Raw genomic sequence first — 18,998 nt, forward strand, 5'->3', positions numbered from 1 at the left:
TCGAAAGGGTGCATCATCAGAGGCAGTAAAGACATGTGTAGGGATGACATATGCACCAAGCTCTAAGCTAAGGGAATGCAATTCAGCGCGGAAAGAGAGTACATTGACTTCTTACTCCTTCAGAGCCATCTGATCTGTAGGTCGAGCCCAAGTACATTGCTGTAACTGAACGCTGATAACACATTGCTGTTTGCCTCTGACTTCAAAGATCTTTTACAGATCAACCAACCTGGCCTTCCCCACCTCTAATTTTTTTAACCATGGAAAATGTAATGAACACATGCACAGCTATTTAGAAGGACTCATATAATCAAAGCTAAGCATCATGAACAATTAAAGCTAGCACTCTGGTTTTCCCCTCTTGTTTGTCATTCACTAATCCACAAACAGAGCCAGCTATCTGTCATAACTTTCCTCGGGTGGGTTGGTTGAAGCAAAAAAAGAAGCAAGGAAATACACTGCTCCTGAAATGGCTTGTTTGAGGATAAGACTTTTAACTAAAAGCCTCGTAGCCATAAATTTTTCATTTGAGCTATAAAGACTCAACTAAGAATCTTCATTCCGATAAAAAAATGTTCAACCCAATCATATTATAGCAAAACTAATATGAAATTTACTCTTGTTTTCACTTTTTCCTGTGATATATTGCTAAGATGTTCCCTGCGAAATTCAAAGGTATCGATATATATGTGCTTTGAAAAGGATACATAATGTTGTACAGGATGCTTAATTAGTTCACTGCATAATAAGCTATGTAATAACTAAGTATATCCTTTTGAAATTTGGCTTTTTTATGTATATACAGATAGTCACGCCTAGAACTCCGACTCTTTATTTGCAAGTCTTCTACCTCCCAAGTCACAGAGTATCTTTGAATGCAGTAGGCCTGTGAAAGTCCAATACGATATGTAGAAATAAGATATCAAAATTCTAAACTGCATGAAGCTGATGTATGCAAGACATATATACTTACCTTTTATGTTAACGTCTGCTTCCATGTGGCTGCCCTGGTCTGTTAGAACCAGATTGCCTGATCTGAACAAAAGGTAGAACAATTAGCTAGTGATCAACTTGGATGGCAATGAAATCTGAATAGAAAAAAATGGAATAAGGGATGAATGCTTAGACGTTAATTGTATGAACTCCTCTTGAAAGACACTGTGCCATTTGCTTAACAAAAAGAGAGTATCATGATGAGAAAGTATACCGGAATCCCGCCCCATGGTTCTGCTAGTCCATAAAAATTAGAATCTGGTAGCAAAAACAGCATATCTTATATATTTTGGAACAGCAGACGACAAAGACACATTAGAACGAGATAGGCTGCAAGACTTACCTGGCAGAAACACAATGTTGCCATGATGATATAGAGGAGAATATCCACCGATAGCATGGGGCACTGCACCATAGCTGAGACAAGATGCAATTTTGGATCGCGAAGGAATCCGTTACTCTATGCAGGATGACATATACATACGATGATATGCATGGTGATAGAATAGAATTTTGGATTACCTTGAAGTTTCCATAGCATATGCATTACTCCCGCTCCTAGCACGAGGGTTGCGGGTATAATCTTCAAAAGGATCTCCTGTTACAGGGATGAAATAGAACATCAGAAGTTTGGCTTAAGGTTAAACATAGATCTAGAAACATTAGTGGCAAAGCATAAAAAAGTGAGGTTCCACTGAATGCAAAAAGGAGCACTACGGGATACTTTAGATTTGCCGATTATATGTTTAATGCACCATGCCATGACATAAATAATAAAAATCTACATAATGACAGGGGCTAGCAGAAGTTGTAGCCAAGAGTTATCATCAAAAGAAGAGGTTTTGCCAAGATTAGATTATAACTAAAACACAGAACCATCCAGTACTACTGTTTGCAAGTTGCAACTATTTGCATATTAGCAAATAACTCGAAGAGTGCTTCAGACCTATTTCAGAAAATGATTCATCAAGGGAACTGATTATTCATAAAATGAATAAAATTCTAGGAGAAGATAATAGACACAAAATAAATAGATGTGTAAAAACTCTTAAGCATCGAGGCATTGCAAAAACAACTACTCCCTCCATCCAAGAATATAGCTAGGTACATTAAGGGTTAAATCTTTTTTCCAAATATAACTATGATTTGAATTCCCAACCCACTTCAAAGTACCGTTACAGATTTATCTCTCCCTACGGCCTTCGTATTGGAAAAAAGAAAATCAGCACCGCATGCCGACTGCGCCCCTCTCCCTACCGCATCTAGTGCTCAATTGTGCCCTCAAATTGTAGCTCTGCTCTAAAAATATGCATGATATTGGTGACGTAAATTTGTTCTTTTACACGGTACGTGCTGCCAATTGATTTGTGTGGCTGCTTGTGTACTCATCAAGTAATTAAGGGCGCACATGAATTGTGGTGGCAAGAAATTTTATTGGTGCTGATGTTAGTTGTGAGCCTGTTGATTTTTCTTGCACACCAAACCAATATTGTGGCAGTGGTTAGCCTATATGGCAGGTCACACGAGATTACCATGGTGAGCAGGACAAGCAGCTGAATTAACTACGGTGTTGTCGATTAGGGGCAAATGTAATTTTTTATCCGTTTCCTTAATCTTTCTGTAAAACTCTAAAAATAGCTATATTTTGGATTGGAGACTACTTTGTTTTGATGACGCTATTGTAACATGAAAAGTCATTTGTAATATGCTCCTTATTGAGTCCAATGGTGTTCACCCCTTGTATGAAAATAAAAGCTAGTGAGAATATAAGCTACAACAAAAGCTACAACAATAAAGGCTTTTAGTCACAAGCAAATGGGGGAAGGCTAAATAGAGATGCCCACAAACCATCATTATACAATCAATTTTAATTAAGATGGCGGGGGGGGGGGGGGGGCACTACAAGGAATATGGACAGATACAAATCAACATCACATATGCAAATTCAATTCACTGGAATACTACAACTACATATATAATAAGTAATAGATATAATATTATAATGTGACCAAGGACATAAAATTCATGGCGGTTATATACTTATATGCATGGCCAGACTGATTTGATAAAACAGAAACATATATTCAACAGAGAGTGAGATGGGTAACTATGAGTTAGGTAGATAATGAGAAATGAACTAGTAACAAAATGGCTCGACATTATTTGAAGAGAATTAACTCACTTTGAGCTATCTTTGCTTTGCCAGTATTGCCTTCCAGAGCTTGAATTCGGCATGGTTTCCCACAAATCTGTAACAAGGATTCGATCATATGCAAAGAAATTGAGACCTGGCAGTGGCAAGAGTTACCTGTCCATTCCATCTAATGCTAAAAACTGAAAAGAACCCAAAATGTGATGTAGTGATTTCTTGTGTCATTGTTTTGCATCTGGTTTCCATGAAATGGGTATATTTACATTTTTATAGCGCCAAATCCCATTTTGTAATTCTATGATTAATTATATACCATTGATAAAAAGCACATAGTGCAAAATGGTTGACATGTGTGGGAACTGGGAACTGCGGTAAAAAAACGAATTCATCCAATTTTTTGAGAGGAATGATTAATCCAAATTAATTTAAAAAATATATCTAAATCTAAGCTAATTATAAAAAATGAATTCGTCCATTTTGTAGAGAAATGATTCATTCAGTTTAATTATAAAAAGATGAATTCATCTAATAAGCTAGGTTATTATATAAAAATAAATACACCCATTTTTTTTGATAGAAATGAGACTTGGATAGTAACTATATATGAAAAGATGAATTCATGTAAGTTAATCAAATAAAAGATGAATCCATGCATATACGATGGAAGCGCGCACAACCTTGACGCTGCCGAGCTCCTGAATGGCCTTCCTCGCCTGCGCGGGCTCACGGTAGCGCACGAAGCAGTAGCCCCTGTTCTTGGTCGTCGTCCCTGCATCCATGATCATCCGGACCTCGGTGATCTCGCCGGCCTCCGCAAGCGCCGCCCGGACGTCCTCCTCCTTTGCGTCCGTGTGGAGCGCGCCGACGAACACCTCCCTCATCCTGTTCTGCCGCCCAGTCGTCACCCCCCTCTCCTCACCCTGGTTGCTGCTCACTAGCTTCTTCTCCGCCGCCTCAGGCTCACCGGCGACGACGGCTGCTTCTTCCCCCGCTGCCTCCTCCTCACCCAGCAACGGCTGACGTGCAGCATCTGAATTATTGCAATCGTTGGCGGTCTTCTCAGGTATAAATTCTCCGGGTTCCAGCTCCTCTTCCGCCACCGTCACCGCCTCATCCACCGCCTGCAACTGTGACGCTCCGGCGGCCCAAGCTGCTGCGTCGGCCGCAATGGTTTCCTTTCGAGCGGCGGCAGACGACGTCCCCTTGGGGACCATCTTCCTCACGACCTTGCGCACCCTCCTCAGGACCTTGCGCTCCCTTTTGCACGGCGGTGGAGTCGACGGCTTCCCGTCCGCGTCTGGCGGCGGCGGCGCGTGGAGTTTGTGATCCCCGGACAGAGGCGGCAGCGGGGAGGAGCGCTTCTGGCCCGCGGCAGGTGACGAGGCTGCTGCATCAGCTAGAAGCGCTGGAGCGGCTAGGGGATTGGTGGTGGCGGCGCCTGCAGCTGCTGGGGTCGCGTGGATCTGGGACAGGACTGGTGTGTGAGTGGGGACGGGGTCGGTGGCTTCGGACTGGTTCCGCCAGAGCCACGCCCACCGCTTCTTCGGAGGCAGCAGAGCGAACGGCAGCGGTGGTTCCTCCGTCAACCGTAGCGCCGGCGGGGCTCGGCGACCCGGCGACGCAGGAGGAGGCGGGGACATGGCGGAGGCGTCGGGGGAGTGATTGAGCGGCGTGACGAAGGAACTGGCTGTGCTGGAGCCGCGCCTGCCGGCCCGTGTCAGTTATAAGAAGGGAGAGAGAGAGCGTTGACTTCAGTGCCAACGGGATTGGTGGGCCCACTCCCGACACTTGTTCCCTCCTCGTCGCTCCCGGCGCAGGCCGCTGCAGCCCCCCACGCCGCCGCCATCCGCCAGCGTCGTGTCTGCGCCACGGTCGCTGGGCCCGTCCGATCCCTTTTCCTCCACCGGCAGGTCCATGGGTCACCGACAGGTCGTCCCTGGCCTGCGCAGGCCAGCCTTCGCTTTTGCTTGTGTCTGCAGCCAACACCTGGCCATGATCCAAGTGCCGAGAGCCAGGACGACCTGGATGTCATCGGTTTGGTGGCAGCAAGCGAGATGACGAGCTTGGCAAAGCAAAGGCGCGTCAAGGCTGCGGCTCTCTTTTATACTGCAGGCCGGAACGGTTGGGAAGAAAGAAATTGGCGCTTCTTTGAAGATCGGTGGCGAATGAATGCGTCACAAGAGGGCATGTGGAGGCTCTGAGCTACCCTAGTAACTGTGTTAACTTTTGTTCTTTCAGAGTGCCTGCTGTGCGAGTTTATCAGTTTATGCAATATCAACTATCGTGAGACTTTGCTTGATTTTTCTACTTAAATGACATCGCAGTGCTCCTGCACTTTTTTTTTCCCTATTGGCTAGCTCAACCTACTGTACATTAAGGCCCCGTTTGGATCCAAGGAATTGGAATCTATTTAATGGAGTAGGCTAATTTATGTTGGAATGTGGCATTCCACAACTTTCCAAAGTTTAGATATAAGCCTATCTTAAATTCATGGGGTGGGAGATGGAAATTGATTCTATAGATTATGGTTATTAGATGGAATTCAATTCTTATAGCACGCTCTTAGACTCGCTTCTCTATAGTAGAAGTGCAGCATACAAGTATCTCTCCCATATCACCAACTATAATATACAACTATATTCCACATACAATTATATTAGCTTAATCAATTTGTGTCTAAATTATGATTATTAGGATGGAATTCAATTCCAATGATCCAAACGGGGCCTAAGGGAATAATTTATCGCCGATAAAATATCGATAAATCCGATAATCCTGTTTATTGGCATGGTCCGGTAAAATATTTTTTATCACCTAAATTTTAATTTTTAGTTGAATTCGCATGCAGTTCACTGGTTGACCCTCATCAACTTGTGATATTATGTCATTTCAGTGGCATTACATGTAGTTTTGTTATGTTAAATGGTTTGGAAACAAATATGTAACTTTTTAGAGAAATCGAGACAACAATTTGTTTAAATTTTGGCTGAAAATCAATCCGATAAACCGGTAGATTTCTGATAAAACCGATAAACCCGTTTATCGGTGACCTCCGGTAATCTTTTCTTACTGGTAAGGAGGTAATGTTAACCCATTAACTCATATTTTTGATCTATTAGCTTATTTACCTACACACGCATGTTACTCTTCCTTATAGGACTCATGAGTTACTTGTTTTTCTTCTTGTATCATTACACTGGTGAAAAATTCACCTTTAGTCCCGGTTGGTAAGGGCCAAATCTCTCCAAAAAACCATCCGGGATTAACTATTCGAGACAAAAAGGGGTCCTTTAGTCCTGGGACCCCCTTTAGTCCCGGTTGGTGTTACCAACCGTGACTAAAAAGTTTCAAAAAAAAAAAACAAAAAAAAGCATTGCGCCCGCCCGCCCGCCGCCCGCCCCCCGCCAGTGGCTGAGTTTTAGTCCTAGTTGGTGAACCTTTAGTTACGGATTAAATATTAACCGGGACAAAAGAGGTGGATGGAATGTGAGTTTTCTACCGGTGATTAACAAGATGATATATATAGATATATCTTGGAAGGCAAATTAAGGAAATGCTGAGGAAAATTAAAAATTTAAAAGGGTTACAGAGTGTTGCTTGTGTAGTGCATTTGCTTTTGAAAGATCATAATAGATGAACTCTAGCTTGAGAGAATACAGATAGCATCTATCGATAGAGTGTTTGATTGCAGCGATTGTGTATGTAGGTGTAGGTTTGGGAGGCGACAGGAGAAAACCATCAAGATCCATAGATTGTGAAAGGTCTGTATGTAGGCGTTTGGAGCCATAATTTTCTGCAGATCTCATGATGGTGATAGTGAGTAGTGCTCCCAAATCCAATCAACGTACTTTCTCCAACAGTTCGTTGTATCTCACGTCCATACTAGTTGGGACGTGGATCGACAGGGGTCCTTGCATAGGGTATTGTTGTTTCCGTCACTGTGTCATTATTCAAAATTTCAAATCACCAGGAGAAATTAAATCAGATCCTTGTGGTTTGTTTAGAGCAATTGATTTGCATCCAAGTGTGTGAAACCTTTGTGAAGATGTAACGTGTTTGCTTACAGAAATTAATAGGCTACATACTAGTATTAGCAATGGTTTTACTATCAGAGTAAACACATGGTTGGATCCCGTTTTCATTGCAAACATTTACAGCTTCATGTAGTGTGCCGCCATGCATGCAGTACCTGGCTCCATGGCTCGGGTTTTACTGAACACATCAAATAGGAGCAGTCGTTAAACTGACTAGCTAGACACAGGCCATCTCATGTCGAACGACTATGACTTGGATCAGATCTCATGCTTTTGTTGTTTTCCTTCTGATCATTCATGATGAAATAATGAGCTGTAACTTGTGAGGCTCCACGAACCTAAAGATGCAAAAAAAAAACTGAACTCGTTTTCCTCTATATAAAAAATCACACTGAAGATATCTCAGGTACAAATCCACATGTGAGGAACTTATAATTATGTGTACACGTACGTCTGACACCTTATTTAGCATATAATGCCCAGATCCCCACTGCTTAATAATCTCTCTGCACTAGCTGGGAAATCCCTGCCCCCTCTGAAATCTAGATGCGGACCAATGGGTTCTAATCTGCATCTTAATTGGTGAATGGCATATAAGGTGATGCTGTTCTTGTAAATATGGGCAATTCACTACTTTAACTTCAACTGAAAGAGCCCAAACTGGTTAGAACTCAGAACCACAAAACAAAAAAACAATTGATGTAAGTTGAAGCTCCCCTCAACTCAGCGTATGCACAGGAAGTGGTTCCACTTCCATCTTCAGGTCATAAAACAAGAGCAATCATTCAGACCGCGTGATCTCCTGGTGAAAGCTTAAGTTACTTTCTTTTTTCTCCCACTATGTCATCACATGCCAATGTGTTCGTAATAGGTGCCCTAGCTAGCTAAATTTGTTTCATCATTGAAGCACATTCCATTGAGTTGATCAATGTATAGTACCAGGACGTGGCTTATTCAGTTTCTACCAGTTGTGATGACCATGATATATAATATATACTAATAGGTTGCTCACGTTTCTATAAGCACATCGCATCTGTGATGGAATAATTATCGACATTAACAAAGACATTAGTCCTCAAGTTATGCCATACACAAAAGAAAAATCAAATAACATATATACTATTTGCCACATAATGTTCTTCTATTTTTGTTGAAATCGGCAACAAAATTGTTTATTGCATCTTCAATGCAGTGGGTTCATTTCAACGTGTAATCTCTAGCAGTAATAAGTACTTGTGTACAATATTCATTCCATCATCTTCACCAGTTCATAAGACAATGATGTACTAAAAGTGCCAAAGGGGCCAATGGTCTTGATATATGGCTAGTTTATGGGCTAGAACACGATGAGCAGATTGATAAACAACCTGCTCGTCCTCCCTAGGAGGCTCTGAGCTTTGAGGTTTATCTTCTGCTTAAAACTAATTAAAATGAATTTGCTGCATCCTATATAAATGTGCGGCCCTAACAAACTTAGCTAAACTTTCTCCTAAACAAATTTACAACCGAATAAATATCTAAGCAAACGCTGGAACTGCTTAGCCACTCCGGGATACTTGGGCCTTCTTTGTGCACTTGAACTGCAGGCTGAAGAATGTGTCCACAACAGATTTGAACCTGCATGATCCTGGTGCCTCCCAAACCTAAACTCTCTGCAGTTGTGAAATAAGTATGACATGCCTAGTTTCATTTATACCGCACCATCACCAGTCCTTTCAAAACAATATAATGCACATCCAAAGCAAATAAACCAAATAAAGCTTTTATAACTGCAAGCACCACACGTACGCTAATTCTATGTTTTTCTTCATCATCTCCTTAACACTCAAGACACTTTTATATATTATTCATGTGGAGGATATGAAGATCTAAAAGGACTAGTCGTCGCTCATAGGTGAAGTGCGTGATTTGTGTTCAAATGAGAGTATTGACGAAGATGGGGTATGTCTTTTTTAAAGTGAGAAGGAATTAGGCAAGTACTTGTAGAGGGTGGACACTATATATGACCAAAACCGAAAAGCACTAAAACAATCCTACGGGATTCCTGCATTTAAATACTTACAAATATAATGTGTACAACACCTACCAACTTTTATTCATAAGTGCCTGGCCACACTTATTTCTCCTACATCTGCCACATGACAGCATGAGTATATAAGTGGCTAGAAGTGGAAGGATAAATGTATAAAACTAGAAAGTTTACGACATAGTCAATTATCCTGAGGGGCTAGAAATAATGGTGTCCAAGTCTATTTCATTATGCATCGTCTTTTCATTATTATTACAACTTTTGCGTTTTTGGGGATCAAGACAATTTTTTCATGTGTTGTATTGTAGTTGTAATTAGTATATATGTAGGATTGGGAGGAATTCGGAAAGTATGTCACGGACACAGAGAATTTTAAAGCAGAGCCAGTATGAGGTGGAGGTGTCAATTATCATTTGCTGGCACTAATGCTGTGTTCTACCGACGTCAAAGGCGCTGAATGTTCTTATGGGGGAATAGGTCCATCGTGACAGACAGACAGTTGTTGGATGCAATTGCAATCCAGGCCTACAAGCAACCATGCTTCGGCGTCGAGCGAGCAGCAATCTGGATGCGTTCCCGTCCGGCACGCCAGCAGCCACGAACCCGTGACTGCACCGTTGGACAAAGGAGGGGTGCAGGCGAAATGCCGCGGTGTACTCTTTACTTGACCATTCCAGTTAGCAATGAGTATTGCATCCGCGGTTGAATGCACGAACACGCTGTGGCTTGGTGCATGATATCGTTGTTATTATTATTATTACTACTCCTGCTATATGCCTGCATAAAGAATGAAGCTGAATGTATTCTCGACTCATCACAACTGATTTTGGGAATAATTTTTATTATACTGATTTTGGGAATACTTAGCTAGGATTTGACATATTATTGTTATTACACTCTTGCTTCTGATACTCAGCTCGTGGGGGAGTTGTGATTGCCTGGCATACTGATGTCTGCGCTGCCACGAATGTGTCTCTCAACTCGGCGTATGCACAGGAAGTAGTTCGGTCTTCAGGTCATAAAAAAAGAGCAACCATTTCGGATCGGACTGCATGCATTATCTCTTGGTGAAAGCTAGCTTGAGTTAGTTTCTTTTCTCCCACATTGTCTGTCACATGGCAACGTGTTCGGATTATTAGGTTCGCCCTAGCTAACTTATTTGTTTTATTGTTGTGAAGCACATTATTCCACTGAGTTGATCAGTGCATAGCACCAGGACGCGCCTGATCAGTATCTACCAGTTGTGATGACCGTGTGATAACACTAATAGTTCGCTAACATTTCTATAAGCACGTTGCATCTACGATGGAACAACTATCGACATTAATAGAGAAATTCATCCTCAAGTTATGCCATTCACAAAAGAAATATCAAATAACATACTATATGCCACATAATCTCTCTCTATTTTTGTTGAAATCAGCAGCACTACGTGGTAGAAATTGTTGAGTTCATCTTCAAAGCCAACAGGTGCGTTCATTTCAAGAAGGTTCAAGGAAGGCTGACTGCGTAATCTCTAGCAGAAAGGGCTTGTGCCAACAAGATTCCTTCCATCATCTTCACCAGTTCATAAGACAATGATGCCAAGAAAGTGCCAAAGAGGCCCTTGCACCTGAACCTGCATGGTCCTGCTGCCTGCTTCCAAACCAAAACTACTGCAATTGTGAAAAACATGGCACGTCCTGGTTTCATTTATACGCGACATCACCATCACCTTTTAAAGCAGTATAATGAGCAAGCAGTCACTCATTCAGAGGTGAAGTGTGCGACTTTGTGTTCAAATGAGAGTATTGATGAAGACGCATGTGGTACATTTTAAGACAGAGGGGATTAGGAAAGTACACTGTTGCACAGTTAATTGTAGGATGGAATTTATATATAGCCTTTGGAAATAGTTCAAAGGCTAAGGAAATCCTGCATTTAAATAGTTCAAGAAGTCCATTACAAGATCTCTGCTCTTTCGGGAAAGTATTTTGTTAGTCCATGCTTCTGACGAAACTCAGGCACAAAAGACAGGCGTCCATATGCACAGGAATTTGCTCTAGCTTTTTAGTTCAGAAACCACGCATGCTGATAGCTCATTGCTAACTGTGTATTGTTAGGCTTCGGAGGCATGAGGATCATGCAGCGCTGCTTGAGTTGCAGGCTAAGTTCCTTTTTCGTCTTTACATCTTATGGCCAGAAGGAAGATGATATGATATTGGCAGTGCTTGATTGAAGGGGGTGATCATCAACTTATCGTACCATGTGTCACTAGATGGAAAGGTTTCCAAAAGAGTTTAAATAGATAGCCAGCATGACTAGCATATTCAAGGTCATGTTTGGTTCTCTTGCTGCTTACTGAGCAAACCTTAGGGAGAAATGCAGATTTGGATCGTCATGTCTGTATCACTTGCTATGGGCAAGCAGAACAAATTTGTTGTTTACTAGAGATCACCCCTTGAAACTGGAATAACATTTCCCTAACAAGCTTGCCCTATCGTTTATTTCACGGCAGTGAACCACCAAGGAAATTACTTTCCTATTTTCGACGGGCATGTGGACCTGAGCATCACTACTACAGAAAATAGTTTTAGGCACGTCTGGTTTTCTAAGGCGAATGAGGAGTTTACACCAGTCTAATAACACATGGAGCCGCGCTGTAGCACCTGAAAATGGGTTTGTAGCGGTGGACCACTAACCGAAACATCACCCGCCATCCCCAAATGCGGGCAGAGGGGAAAACTGCCCCTGGGGGGGGGGGGGGGGGCGGGCGCATTCTAGGAGCGGGTGGCAGCATCACCTTTTTCGAAAATATTTTCTAGGGGTTGATGGTGGCACCCGTCCCTAAAAATGACTTGAAAAAGTACAAATGATCTCGGCTGAAGACAAACTATATATCAAATTATAGAGCTCAAAGAGACACAAACTTTATAGTTAAAAACTTTTCATTGGAGATAGTTTAGTAGTCCAAAATTCATTATAAGATCTTAGATTTTGAGATCTATAATTTTTTTAGTTTTCCAAACGACTTTGGATGCAGACAAGCTCTATATCAAAGTTGTAGTGTTAAAAAAAGTCTAAAATTTTATAGTTAACACATTTTTCAGTTAATGTTGTTTAAATATGCAATATAAATTTCAACTACATATAAACTTATATAAGCACTAGATTATGTAGATATACTTATAATAGAGCTAACATTATCGATATAAATTAAACTTTCTACCATCCCTAAAAATGGTTCTGCAAATAAATCCGTAGCTTATTTTTCATATGATCTCGAATGAAGATGAATTTTATATGAAAATTGTGGAGCTCGACAAGATCAAAAATTTGTATTGGATAACTTCTTTATTTAGCATAGTTTAATTCTCCAAAAAATTGTTATATGTAAGCTCACAAAAGAAACACATCCCACCAAATCATCTATCCACACCTTCCAAACCGAGCTCTCCCATTGGCCAAACTTCTCCTCCTGCGCTGCCTAATCTCTTCCTTTCAAGCCCTTATTCTTTTCACGCGTCCTGCGTTGCCTCTCGTTGCTCGGTCTTCTCTAGCAGAAGAGATTCTTGTATCATTTTTCTTCATCTTCTCTAGCAGCGAAAAGGAGAGGGCCAGAGGGGCGATAGCGCGGAGGCCCAGCTCCGGCGGCAGCGTCAGTGCACATGATGGGACGACCATGCATGTCAACAGAAGGAGATACAATAAAAGTTTGTGTCCAAAAGAATAGCGACATTGACATATATAGGCTTGAAGCATATTGTGTTTATCTACTATCCTTGGTCGCTAAATCTATGTGTACTTTAAATTATTAATAATAACCTCCAAGGAACTACTACAATAAATTCAAGTTACTGTTTTTCATTATTGATGATAAATATTTACTACATACAAATAAAAGGTGTACACGCCATACCAACTTTTATTTCTTCATAAGTGCCTGGCAATTATTTCTCCTTTGTCTGCCACATGACGGCTTGAGTATATAAGTGTGGCTAGAAGTGAAGGATAAATACATAAAACCAGAAAAGTTTACAGCATATCAATTATCTTGAGGGGCTAGAAACAATGGTGTCCAAGCCGATTTCCTTATGCATTGTTTTTTCTTTCTTACAAATTTTATGTTTTCGGGGATCAAGACAAAATTATTTCATATGTTTGTATTGTAGTAGTAATTAATATGTAGGATTGGGAGGAATTAGGAAAGTATGTCGCGGGCACAAAGGATTGGAAAGCAGAGCCAGGATGAGCCGGAGGTGCCAATTATCATTTGGTGGCACTAATGCTGTGTTCTACCGACGTCAAATGTGCCGAATGTTCTCATGGCCTCATGGGGGAAGAGTCCCAGTCGGATGCAATTGCAATCTAGGCCTACGAGAAGCTACCGGTGTCGAGCGGATGCTTCCCGTTCCGCGCGCCTGCAACCACGAGGCTTCCCGTTTCGCGCGCCTGCAGCCACGAGGCTGCGACTGCACTGTTGGGCTAACCATTCCAGGTAGCAACAGGTATTGCATTCGCGGTTGAACGCGCGCGCACATAGAGACATGTGCCGTGCTGCGATGCCTGCAAGAAGAGTCAGGCTGATGAAGAATATGGTCAAGTCATCTCTATTGATTTTGGGAATGCCAGGATCTGAGACAAATTATTGTTACTATACTCCTGCATGCTTCTAATAGTCGTAGGAGAATCGTGGTTTCCTGGCGTTCTGATGTCTCTGTTCTGCCATGAATGTGTCTGTCAAGTCTCAACGAAGATAACGCTTCTTGCTGATCACTTTTATTAATTGGTGTGTAACCACAGTATGTAACCACAGTATGCAATGGCCCCAACACAACAATGAACATGAATAGGCCAAGTTCGGCTGGGCTGCATTGATCCGTGGCTACGTACTCTGTCTCTGTGGTGATTTATTTTAACATGAATTACAAGGCCGCTGACAGAAACAACACCACGTACACTGAACAGACGCTCAATGGGGCAGTTCAAACAACACCTCAGGTCGGTGTCTGGCTACAGAATATCAGCTAATAGCAGAAGAACAAAATTATCATTAGCAGCTAATAATCATTAGGAGCTACATAAAATCAATAATGACACTAATAGCAGAAAAACCATTATATATTACTACTCCCTCTGTCTCAAATTATTAGTTGTTTTTGGTTTTTTAGATTCATAGATTTAATTTGTTATGCATCTAGTTATATATTAATTATGTCTACATGCATAGTAAAAGGTATGGACCTAGAAAAAGTAAACAAAATTTGGGACAGAGGGAGTATACGATAAACAGCTGCGTGAGCTTACCCCCGACACTCGTTCCCTCATTGTCATTCTCGGCGCAGGCTGCTGCAGCCCCATGCAGCCACATGAACAGTTTATATGTCCTGATTTCATTTATACGCAACATCACCATCACCTTTCAGAGCAATATAATGCACATCCAAAGAAAATAGATCAAATAAAGCATTTATATCTTTATTAAAAACTCTGTTGTCCTTGTTCCATCTCGAAGGAGCTTGGAAATGTCGAGCTCATTTGGTGTTACATGCAACTGGTGTCAAACTATGTGAAATTAAGTCAGGCTGAAGGACCGGAACGGTCGATCAGAGGGGGTGGATGGGGACCTTTAATATATGTGGTACCCATCACTCGTCAATTCAATAGGATGTCCTGCTCATCAATTTACATTAAAAACTCTGTTGTCCTTGTTCCATCTCGAAGGAGCCTGGAAATTTCGAGCTCATTTGGTGTTACGTGTAATTGGTGTCAAACTACGTGAAATTAGGTCAAGCTGAAGGACCGGAATGGAGGGAATATTCCTCCTAGATGCGAGTCAGCAACACATGCTACTTCTATCTTTTCTAATCATCTCCTTAACGTTCAAGACACTATAATAATATCTTATCCATGTGGAGGATATATATGAAAAGGTAAAACGACTAGTCGGTCGTTCAATGTGGATTGTGTGACTTGTGTTCAAATGAGTGTATTGATCTGAATACGTTTGTTGAAGAGTTAGGGAATAAGGTAAGTACCGTTGTAGTTGTTGGGTAGACATATATATGGTAAAACCTGAAGGCCAAAAAACAATCCCATGGGACTCCTGCATTTAAATACTCCAAGAAATCCGTTACAAGATCTGTGTTCTTTGGGGGAAGTATTCTATTAAACATATTACAATTTTAGACCATTACTCACGCATAAAAGACAGGCGCCAGCAACGCCCATTGGAGTTTGCTATAGCATTTTATTTCAGAAATAAACCACACATGCTGATACCTCGTAGCAAACTGTGTATTGTTTGGGTCGGGAGGCACCAGGATTATGCACTTCCGTGTTAATTTCATGCCAAGTTCCTTTTATTCTTAATGCATAGCCTAGCTAGCTTCAACTCCCCAGAAAATGATGACATTCTGTAATTGAAGGGGTGATCATCAACATCAACCTATTGTACCAGCATGTGCCATTCGATGGAAAGGTTCGAAAAGAGTTTGAATAGATTACATGACTACCAGTTACAACTTAGGTCATGTTTGGTTCTCTTATGACTGCCTTACCAAGAAACCTTCAGGGAGAAATGCAGATTTGGATCCTGTCTGCATCGCTGCCTTTATATACAAGCAGAACAAATTTGTTGCCTAGCTACTAGATTGCTACCGGAGAAACGGAAGCAATTTTTTCATGCTGAGCTATATCCCTATCGGTTCACCGGCAGGGAAATTACTTTTCCTATTTCTCTGTCGGTCCTGCCTTTTTCCCTGATGGTTCTAGAAAAGGCTAACTGTTAGAGAAATTGCCGTTTTATTTCCACTAGTTAGAAAAGGCTAAAATAAGCTTCGAAAAATGGCCTTAATAGAATAATAGTTGCCTAGCTATGGTTTTGAACAATTATCCATGTCTCTTTCAAGGGAAGACACACATCTACGAATTTTCTGTTCCTAGCTAATTACTATTGGTCGACCATATATATAGAAATCCGTACAGATTATCAGTATTATCACACAGGAAAAATATTTGTATGTCAATTAAAGTGGTCCTTTTGCATAACCTCTACTCTCTATATTTTTATATAACTTCTACATCATCGATGCATTTGTAAATCGGAGCTAACATTATCAAACGATGACAATTTGCGCAGCCGGCAGGCCGGCAAATTGACCGTAGGCGCATTGTCCTGCACGCCGCCGGCCGGTTGTACCAACCACAGGGGACACAGGAAGCACAGATTCAAAACTTGAAGGAGTTCCTTGGACGACGTTGGGTGAACGATGCTCAGCAAATGATGGTGATCAAGAAGACGGGATACGATCGAGTGACTCTGACAGGATTGTTGTCATCCGTTTCGATGTCATCGATGCGAACAATTTTTTTTATTGATGTAGACGATAATGTTGTTAATAATTTTGTTCATATGAATCCACATATGCCGTCCACCGTCCGATAGCAACATACTACAAGGGCCACTGGAGAAGATGCACGTAGCCGCTGCATCTGCTATTTAAACGCGGGGAACCCTGTCTAGCTACCAATGGTCAACTAACTAATAAGCAAAAGCTTAACTGGGTACTGAACGTGATCAAGCCAACTAATAACCAACAATGTCGCCGGCGCTGTCCCTGCTGCCTGCGCTGCTTCTGGCGGCGACGGCAGCCGCCGCGGAGCCCGAATGCCCAACAAAGTGTGGCGACGTGGACATCCCCTACCCGTTCGGCATCGGCGCCGGCTGCTCCCGCAGCAAGGGCTTCGAGATCTCCTGCATCAACAACGGCACCACGGCGGCGCTCCGCTCGGCCACGCATACCATCCCGGTGACCAGCCTGTCGGTGGCGCCGCTGCCGGAGGCCAGGGTGATGCTACCGGTGGCCTACAAGTGCTACAGCTCGGACGGCTACTCCGTCAAATATTCCAACGGGCATGTGGACCTGAGCGCGCACGGCGTGTACCGCATCTCCGACGCCCGGAACATGTTCGTGGTGCTCGGGTGCAACACCGGGGCCTTCACCATGAACTCCGGCGTCGACGACGGCGACGTCGGCCGCTACCGCTACCAGTACTACATGGGCTGCTTCACCTACTGCAGAGGCCCCGGGAGCCCCAGGGACGGCAGGTGCGCCAGCGTCGGCTGCTGCCACGTCGACATCCCGCCGGGCCTCACCGACAACGCCGTCTACTTCGAGCAATGGCCGCACAACGGCATGGAGCACAGCCCCTGCGACATTGCCTTCCTCGTCGACAAGGATGGCTACGAATTCCGGGCGTCCGACCTGCACATGGACGTGAGCCGGAGCAGCATGCCGGTGTGGCTGGACTGGGCCATCCGCGAGGACGACGACGCCCTGTCCTGCGCGGCCGCGAAGGGAAGTGCGGGGTACGCCTGCGTCGGTGTCAATAGTGAGTGCGTCGACTCCGTCAACGGGCCTGGTTACTTCTGCAGATGCAAGCAAGGCTTCGAGGGCAACCCTTACAAAGATGAAGACGGATGCACCGGTAAGTAGCTGTTCCATAATTATTCTTTCAAGATTCAAGCTTGTTATTATATATCCTAAATCAAATTCCTGTTTAATTCTGGTGCTCCGGTGGAAATTTGTAGTATATGTGATTATTATTTCAATGGATGAATAAAAGCTTCTTTTATATTGAAAAGGGTGGTTCGGAAGTTTCTATATATGAAAAATGAAATAATATATGAAGTGCATCATGCTAGTAACTCTGTAGACCATCATCCATACATCATCTTTCATAAGTATTGGAGCATTATTTTCGTTATCTATTCTAACATGGAGCACCGTTGCATTTGCATCAGATTATTCTGAAGTAATAGAGAGTCGTGGGGTTGGAGTCGAGGAGGAACTTGTTGCGCGGGACCAGCAGAGCCCTTATGAGCTTGAACAAGGCAAGCATATAACATGTTAATCCCATATGATGCAATATGTCATGTTTGACTCAAATATTGTTGCAGTGTACACAGCAGATATATCCGCTATTGTGCATCTGCATTGTAGTTGCATTTAGGTTTAGGCTTAGCAAGTGTGGATTATCCTTGTTGCACAGCCTTCCTTGGCATGCTGGAAATTCACACTCCATGTTTTACCTTACCTTACCTTTACCTTATATTACCTAGTAATAATGGTTATGCCAATCGTAGAAATTTTAAAAAAAATCATGTTGCCTGAAATATGGATGACTTAGATGGAATTGGTACAAACATGGTTGAGAGCTAGCTAGATGCATGAGGCTCTGACCCAAACAAAATATATCCTATTGTAATATCAAACGATGTACGAGAATAAGCAGGGCCGGAACCAAGATGAATACCTTAGGGGTTAAATAGTAGAGATTAAGGGCTAGAGCTAGAAATTAATGGTGATTTGAGACTTTATCTACAGTATTTTATAGGTAAAATCGAGCTCTCGGGAGGGGGGGGGGGCTGCAGGCCCTAGCCCCCCTTGGATCCGCCCCTGAGAATAAGTGCATCCAGTGTAGAATCCATATGAAATGAAGGAAATAGATAACGGCAGTACGAACATCAACGCACTGTTATGGTAGTATAGAGCATCAAGAAGCATGTGCAGCAGTGATAAAAACCAAAATTAATCAATATTATAGTAAAGCACATACAGATTATAAACACAAGATAATAGCATGGATATGCTAACAATTGGATTCTCAGCCACGCAAGGATTACCCTGCTAGTTACAAATGCTTAACCAATGTCAAAAAGGTGAACTTGCCATGTTTTTATTCTGACGATGCTAGCTCCTTTCATTTTATAATGATTAAATGCTTTATGCTTGTAACACCCTAATTT

The 18,998-nt window shown here is 42.4% G+C and overlaps 2 protein-coding genes across 2 annotated transcripts; one reads left to right on the plus strand and one right to left on the minus strand.

Annotated features, from left to right (window-relative positions):
- Window positions 1-815: 815 nt before the first annotated feature.
- Window positions 816-4,785, minus strand: LOC106804143 (nuclear localization sequence-binding protein). The gene is made up of 5 exons (XM_014804678.1): window positions 3,823-4,785; window positions 3,176-3,242; window positions 1,516-1,591; window positions 974-1,035; window positions 816-886 (listed from the first exon to the last, which is right to left on the minus strand). Exons 1-5 carry the CDS (start codon window positions 4,783-4,785, stop codon window positions 816-818), a joined length of 1,239 nt encoding a protein of 412 aa, XP_014660164.1.
- A 12,003-nt stretch (window positions 4,786-16,788) lies between these two features.
- Window positions 16,789-17,470, plus strand: LOC101776700 (wall-associated receptor kinase 4-like). Its single transcript, XM_022824227.1, has 2 exons — window positions 16,789-17,372; window positions 17,428-17,470. Exons 1-2 carry the CDS (start codon window positions 16,789-16,791, stop codon window positions 17,468-17,470), a joined length of 627 nt encoding a protein of 208 aa, XP_022679962.1.
- Window positions 17,471-18,998: the final 1,528 nt, after the last annotated feature.

Source organism: Setaria italica, chromosome II, assembly GCF_000263155.2.
Source record: "Setaria italica strain Yugu1 chromosome II, Setaria_italica_v2.0, whole genome shotgun sequence".
NCBI classification, from domain to species: domain Eukaryota; kingdom Viridiplantae; phylum Streptophyta; class Magnoliopsida; order Poales; family Poaceae; genus Setaria; species Setaria italica.